Source organism: Bactrocera latifrons, unplaced genomic scaffold, assembly GCF_001853355.1.
Source record: "Bactrocera latifrons isolate USDA-ARS-PBARC rearing strain unplaced genomic scaffold, ASM185335v1 scaffold_142, whole genome shotgun sequence".
Classification (NCBI taxonomy): Eukaryota; Metazoa; Arthropoda; class Insecta; order Diptera; family Tephritidae; genus Bactrocera; species Bactrocera latifrons.
The window spans coordinates 56,221-64,096 of NW_017534875.1; the positions used below are offsets into that span (position 1 = coordinate 56,221).

Genomic DNA, 7,876 nt, shown 5'->3' on the forward strand with positions numbered 1-7,876 from the left:
CTTTTTGAAAATTCAATAAAAAATTGATTTTATTGTAAAAGAAAGTAGACTATAATAAAATTAAAATAAAATGAAAAAAAAACGTTTCATATGTACCTATATAATATATGTATAAAGTAATATAATATTGTATTAAATTAAATACCACAAAATAAAAGGAAATAAAACAATAACAAGAAAAAACGGTTGCTTGTATGACAGCTACATATATGCTATAGTCCTCCGATCTGAATAATTTCTTCGGAGACTACACTCTTTCCAAGGAAAATAACCTATGCCAAATTTCTCAAATATGTCTCATCAAATGAAAAAGTTTTCCATATAAGCACTTGATTCCGATCCTTCAGTTTGTATGGAAACTATATGATATGGTAGTACGATATCAGCCATTTGCAAAAAGTTAGCAACTCCTTCTTGAGAAAATAACGGATGAAAAATTTCAGTTCGATATCTCAAAAACTGAAGGCCTGGTTCGTATATGCGTATACAGACAGACGGGCAGACGGACGGGCAAACGGATAGCTCAACAGGCTGATCATTTATGTATACAATTTATAGAGCAAATTTCAATAATTTCGACTCATTGTAGGATCGTATATCTTTCCATGATGAAATGGCAAAACTTACCGAAGAGAAATATCAAAAGAGTGTATATAGCGTCGTTTGCTGTCCCTATCGGTCCTCTTTTGTATTTCCCTTTTGAAAAACCCTATACATACATGTATAGTAAAAGATATATGGAAATACTATATATTCCTATAATTTTAATACAAACACACAATGACAAATTAATCTTAAACTTAAAATATAGAAAACTGAAGTAAAAAATACAACAATTTTTGTTTAATACTTAGATAATAATAAAAAATTACAAAAATGATAATAATGTTTTCGAAAATGAGCATTGTTTAAATTTTTTAATAAGCCACACATATTTTGTGTATGTAGATAATAATGATGAAATGCGCAAAATTTAGTACATGCAAATTTTGCCATATAAGGAGATATTTTATGTCCGCAAAAAAATTAAAGCAAAAGTTATCAATAAATTTGTTACACATTTCGATCGATAACATGACGTCAATCGAATTTGATGAGTTGCCCGCTGTCATAACTGGGAGAAGCATTATTGAACGAGAAAAGAAGCGCGCCTTTTTCTGCTTTTTGTGAAAAAAACAACAAAATATATAGAAGAATAATAGCTTTTATCGGAAATATCAAAAAAAAAAAGTGTAATTTTATAACTTTAATTTTCTTCTCATGCTGGCTATCATCAAAAGAATGTTTTCCAAAAAGCTATGCTGACCTTGCAGCCACATCGAGTTTCTCAGAGCGAATACAATACATTCTTCGTACATATAACTATGTATATAAAATTATGTATAAGTAACTAACATATAATATGCATGTATCAAAATGTATCTATATATGCCAATATAGTATCTAAAAACATAATAATTATCGCATTTTCCATATTGATTTGATCGATCTACTCCAGTTGCTCATATCAGCCGAAGTCACATTCAAAAATTATATCTATTTGTCATACATACATACATACATACGTTTGTACCCTATATACCCTACAGAGAGTTCAACTGGTTCGATATTTCAATTCTGGTTTCATACAATCAGGCCCACGCACACGCTTTTCTGAAACTGAATGTGAAATGGAAAACCATATAGTTATACATTTTTCAGCTGTTGCTATACTAAATCTCGGCAGTCATAACTTCGGGGAACCTGGTGAAATACCCGCCTCAACAATTTTGTGGCAAGCTCAAAATGTCTTGTCAGTTTTCGAAAGTTTTTCCGATCAATACTTTCGGAGTGACATAATGAACCAGCGTTCTCCACTATCCAAGTGCGATCTATTTCTAGATCGACTATTTAACCTAATCTAACCTAACCTAAATATTAACACACAATTATTAATTAAACTTTTTCTTTAAATAAATACAACAGCTCTTGGGCCCAACGAATCAGTAGGTGCCTCAACGGAAGTTATGGCGGATCCTGACTATAGTACTGTTTCTACTGTAGAGTCAACTATTATAGGGGCAGCTGCTGTTACTGATGAGACAAATACTTCTGCTTCTAGTAATCCGACCACTATTGCTTCTAATCCTGATGAAACAACCTCGGTTGCTACCAGTGAGGCAACTACTGTTGCTGAGGAACCAACCACTGTTGCTACTGATGAAACCACATCGGTATCTTCTGCTACTACTCCTATTACTGTGGAGTCTACCACTGCCAAACCTGATGAAGCAACCTCGATTGCTACCAGTGAGGCAACCACTGTTACGGAACCAACCACTGTTGCTACTGATGAAATCACATCGGTATCTTCTGCTACTRCTACTATTACTGTGGAGTCTACCACTGCCAATCCTGATGAAACAACCTCGGTTGCTACCAGTGAGGCAACCACTGTTACTGAGGAACCAACCACTGTTGCTACTGATGAAACCACATCGGTATCTTCTGCTACTGCTACTATTACTGTGGAGTCTACCACAGCCAATCCTGATGAAACAACCTCGTCGGCTACAAGCGAAACCTCCTCTACTACTCCTGGTAACACCACAACGGTTTCTCCGAGCGAAACCACGCCCAACACTGATGAAACAACGGATGCAACAACCAATAATACGGATGCCTCAACTGCAACTCCAGATACCACCCCCGTAGAGAATGGAAGTACAAATCCACCATCTACAGAAGCGCCACCTGGTGAGTATCGCCACACACAATTTCATTTCAATTCGAAATTTGTTTATAAAAGTTAATTAAAAGGATCTTATGGAATCATGTTTTATGCCCAAAGCTTATTTAATGTACGAAAGTATAATATTACTTTGTTGTTTAATGATTAGAAACAATATTATATTATCGGTTTTAAGTCAAAAGAAAATGAAGAAAACGTTTCACTGCCATATCTGAAATAGAGATTCAAACACTACACATTTGAATGTGCAGATGGCGCTAAAAAATTATAGCCCCTGATTCTCGTCACCGCGCTTCACAACAATTATGTCAGAATACTCGACTTGTACGTACTTTTCTTGGGTTAGGAAAGACACAGATTTATTTATAGGAACATACAAACACTCCGGAATGAAGAAGCTTCATAAAAACTGAGCCGTTTGAGGGCACTTAAAATTTGCACGAGCCCTACACAGTTACAGATGCCTTTTTAAAGAGAGAAAGTACTTCGTTTGAAACAAAAAATGCATTCTAAGCTGACCTAATTTCGCCTTCTTTAACTGTCACAATTTTCAACTTAATAAATTAGAGATCCATCTATATTTTTCTAAAATAAAATTATTTTATTCCAGCTAATAAGCTTCAATGTTATGCATGTGAGGGCGACGATTGTGATGAAAAGACTGTGATCAACTGTCCGGATGATGGCAGAACTTATGATGTGGAGGACATAAACAAGAGTTTGGCGGAGAAAGCAACGGAAATTCTTCTTGAAAATTATCGTTCAGTTGCGCGATTGGACCGCGCCGATGTGAAGGGTTATGCTTGCTACAGAGTGCAGATTACAGGTAATGAAAATCGCATTTTTTAATTTTTATTTTAATTGGCTAAAACTAACGGATTTCACTTCTCTTCCACTTCTTCTACTTCAGATAATGATGACAAGACATTGAAACTTGGATGTATTGCCATACCTTATGGCCAAAGCGCCTGTGAGGCTGTGCGGAACAAACTGAATATAACGACAACAGCTGTTAGTGACGAATGTTTGGCGTGTCAAACTGACTTATGTAACGGTAGTGCAATAGCAAATTTATCTGTAGCGGTACTTTTGTCCGTATTGCTGGCAAAATTTCTATTTTAAGTGATCAGTAAAATAAATACTTTCTACTTAATTACGCTTTAGTTTAATTTTATATTCAATGTATATTTAAACACATGTATGTAAATATATTTGTAAGTTTTATAACTTAAAAAAAAAAAAACAACACTAAACTAAATTATCAGCAATTGTGTATGCATGAGTGAAATATACGAATTCTTGTAAATAACAGTATTTATTATTGTGCATGTTATCTAAAATAAAAAAGAAACTGAATTGAAATTTGGCATTGTATTTTTGCATGAAAAAACTTTGAGAACTTTGGAATGGCACAGGCATAATATTCTTCAAAGTGCTCACTGTATAGTATGCAAGAAATTTTGTACAATAGCCGGACGAAAGGCTCTACATCACAAGCAGCAGCGATTAAAGACCGAGTTACCAATAACAACTTTTGAATACTTGGATGCATGTTTTGGTGTGCCCTTCATACAGACCTTGGATCTGCCTGATACATAATCAAACTAGTTAAATTTTAACTGAATATGACATAAATTTATGGAAATATTTTCAATTAGAATAACTTTTATTGAGGTAATGAACTGGCTGATGAGCTCGCCCGCTTCGCAACATCCACTAACATGGAGGACCTCAATCCTTTTTGGGGCGGTGTATTCTCATATCATAAAGGTTCTATACCGCAAGGAAGATGGAGTAGGCAGAGAGAGGTATTGGGTAAAAATTTCAAGGCATGCGCCACGCCAAGTTGTCAAAGGCAGATTTAAATATGTAATCAATCTCCCTGGGGACAAACTCAGTATATTCATTCATTCATACTGATCAGTATGTCACATTCTACACTGGCCATTGTAAGCTGAAGATATACTTAAAGAATAGCAGTTGCCAGACGCAGGATACAGGCCCTAGCATCTTTGTTTCTGAGTCTTTGTGATTTAGGAGAGGCCACAACAGGCCTAAGATCGCAAGATAATTCTTGTCTTTTTTTTTAATATTGCTTGCTTCTATTAAGACCGCGTAGGCACAGCTACGAACATGATATATTTATGTTTTTGTATTATATGTAATATATTCACGAATATAAACCTAACGAGTCCTTAAGAGAATATGCGATATTTTTAATTTTGTTGTTTTTTCCAGGGAATGTTGCAAAAATTCATTCAGCATCATCATTGTGTCTTCACAGCAATGGGCGCAGGTCACTAAAAAACTGTCCTAGTTTGCACCGTAACCCACCCTGCATCCAGATCCTTTTTTTGTCCATATTATCATGTATATTTCCCAAAAATATCCGTGCCCGAATAACATCTATGTGGTGTTAAACACCCACCTAGCCGTCTATCTACCGTGACGAACTTGCTCCTAACGAGCTGTTGATTGTTTCAAGGTATCTTTCTTTTGCTGCTAACATTTGTACCTTGTTTCTTCTGCGTCCACATTACATCTTTGGTTCAAATGCTAGTATATTTGATATCTAATGTACTTCATAAACTAAAATAATATTTTTATTAATATTTAATTTAATATGCTTCACGCCATTACCCATTGTTTTATCCCAAAGCACGTACAATTTTTATGCACACAGCACACCCTGTGCCTTGTATAACAGTGTATAACACAGGACAGTGTTGGTAATAAAAACTGCGCCCAGATGCAAATATATGGAAAAAAAATTAGTAAACTAAATTGAAATTTACAAGCCACTTCCATTGACAATCGTTTTCCACAACTATACCATGCAATATCTAATGATAACGCAACCGATGTGCGATAAGATTGCGCCAACCTGCTGAATATTGAAATTTTAACTGAAATGTGCAGAGTTCAGTAGCCGTATAGCGGTATAAGTGAACGGAAGTGTCCGAAAATAAAGTGAAAATTACATTAAGTGTTTAGAAACGAGTTCTACTGCTAGCAATTGAAGTAGTGTTAGTATAATATAATAAAACATACGAATAAAACAGTGCCTTCAATATGATGTGGCATAACAATAAATTGTTTATAACTATTTTTGCCGTTTCACTGCTGCTTGGCTACGTAGCTGCACAAGGTGATAATAGATAAAATACTGTAGTGCCTTTTTAAACAATTTAGAACAATTACTACTGCAGTTACCAAATTATAACAATAATTAATAGAATTTAAAAAACAATATTTTTTTCTACTTTAATTAGATATTACTTGCTATAGATGCTACGACGCAGACAGCTGCTTGAAAAACATAGAGGCCACTGATATAAAAACATGCTCGGGAAAAACTTGCTTCACACGAATTAACGGTATGTATTGGTGTATATAAATGTATTTTCACGAAAGTAACTAGTGTTAAAAGTATAATAATTTATAATAATAATTAAAATTATATTGTTTTGGATTAAAAGTTTTACACAAGTATGTATAATAAAGCTGAATCAGACGCTCATTGCATTAGCTATTATACTATATGTGTGGAGGTATGTAAAAATTACTACAATTGAACAGCTATTGGCTTATCTAACTAAATGAACTGTCACGAAAATAGTCTAATAAATATATGTATATATTCTATGAAAAAGTATATTTTGCGATAAAACTTATCGAAACACTTGTATGTAAGTGTACTGTAAGGCCTGCGGAAAAATTTCCCCTTTTGCAGAAAACACTTTGAAGTTACTGTTTGATGAGTTTCTTTGTCTTAAACTGACAATTATATGAAAACTTTATGTTTTCGAAAATAGAAAATTTGTTTCAATTATTTCAAAATAACATAAAAACTTAACTTCACTCAAAAAGAAAATCGAAATGAGCTTACATTATAATTAAAAAAATATTTTTCAATTAAAAAAATCGTTTTCATTACGTACCACCCTAGTGCTTCCACTTCTTCTAGACAAACAGCTAGCGGCAGTATGTACAAGCAAAAAGAAGTGCCGGTGTCACTCACCAACAGTGAAGATAGACAGTTAAGCCTTCATATGTCACATGCATTTGTATGTATGCATGTGTATGCGTGCTTGAGTATACTGCGAATTCATTAGAACACCTTAGGACTTTGCGAAGTAGCAATGACAGAAATATCTGAAGGAAGCGTCCTGTGTGCGTTGCGAAAAAGTATGAGAAATGTCTAGTGACCATGATTTATTTGATTTGCACCCTCAACCAGCAATCGTCTAAGCACGTACCCTTCACTTGCCGGCGTTCGTGCCGATTTCTGCAGAGTAAAGCATTCCTTGTGTGCTTGTATCTTTGAATATAAATGCATACATATGTGTATATGTGTATGTGTGTGTGACGTTCAGGTGCGTCAGCACATATTCATCTTCGAAATGTGGCAGCCAACTTGTGTGGAAATTAAACTCATTTTTTCGTATCAAGAATTATTTACGCCTTCTTGCCATTTCTGCTCTCGATTTCAAGCCACTGAAATTCTTACTTCGCCTGTTTTTGTTTTACTTAAATTACGTAATAAGTATGAGTTATTACACTGTCTGCATTGACTGTAAATTTAAAAATAATTTATTGTAGAAAATGTAGTCGGCTTGCYTGAGGCAATTGTGGCTACAGAGTGCTGGAGTGGAAAAAAATAACAAATAAGAGCCGTTTTAAAAGATTACGACACCATGTTCTTGCATATATGAGGTTTAAGGAAGTTAATAAGTTATCATATATTTGGTATTTATCTGAATATGTACAACTAGAAGTCAACGATTACTCTACAGATACAGATATAACAACAAAAAGCTTATACAATAGCGTTGATCGTCATCAGTTTCGATTTGAAGTAACCCAAATATTATTTTTGCAAACTGCCATTCACTAAAATAGTTGTTAAACTAATTAAATATTTACAATTTACAGATTGAAAGCTTCCTCCTTAAAAGCAAAAAAAATATTTTTTAATCCGAAAGTGTTGTCCCAACTCTAAGTTTAACACTGAGGGATATTGTCCAGGCTATAAATTTGGTTGCGTGCGTTAATAAGTTAGCAATYAGTTGATGAATTTTAAGTAGAGCCAGAAGAATAGCTCGCTTTGAAACACTGTTAGCTTCTTTACTGTAACACAGAATT

At 34.3% G+C, this 7,876-nt stretch overlaps 2 protein-coding genes across 2 annotated transcripts in view; both read left to right on the forward strand.

Annotated features, from left to right (window-relative positions):
- Positions 1-3,912, forward strand: part of LOC108965575 (mucin-5AC) — a 5,072-nt gene extending 1,160 nt beyond the window's left edge. The window contains exons 2-4 of the mRNA XM_018928097.1: positions 1,966-2,736; positions 3,342-3,557; positions 3,642-3,912. Of these exons, the coding sequence (XP_018783642.1) occupies positions 1,966-2,736; positions 3,342-3,557; positions 3,642-3,853 (1,199 nt within the window). The 3' untranslated portion in view covers positions 3,854-3,912. The remainder of the gene's footprint in view (positions 1-1,965; positions 2,737-3,341; positions 3,558-3,641) is intronic.
- A 1,732-nt stretch (positions 3,913-5,644) lies between these two features.
- Positions 5,645-7,876, forward strand: part of LOC108965613 (protein psiI) — a 6,558-nt gene continuing 4,326 nt past the window's right edge. The window contains exons 1-2 of the mRNA XM_018928155.1: positions 5,645-5,879; positions 6,004-6,108. Coding sequence (XP_018783700.1) covers positions 5,804-5,879; positions 6,004-6,108 — 181 coding nt within the window. The 5' untranslated portion in view covers positions 5,645-5,803. The remainder of the gene's footprint in view (positions 5,880-6,003; positions 6,109-7,876) is intronic.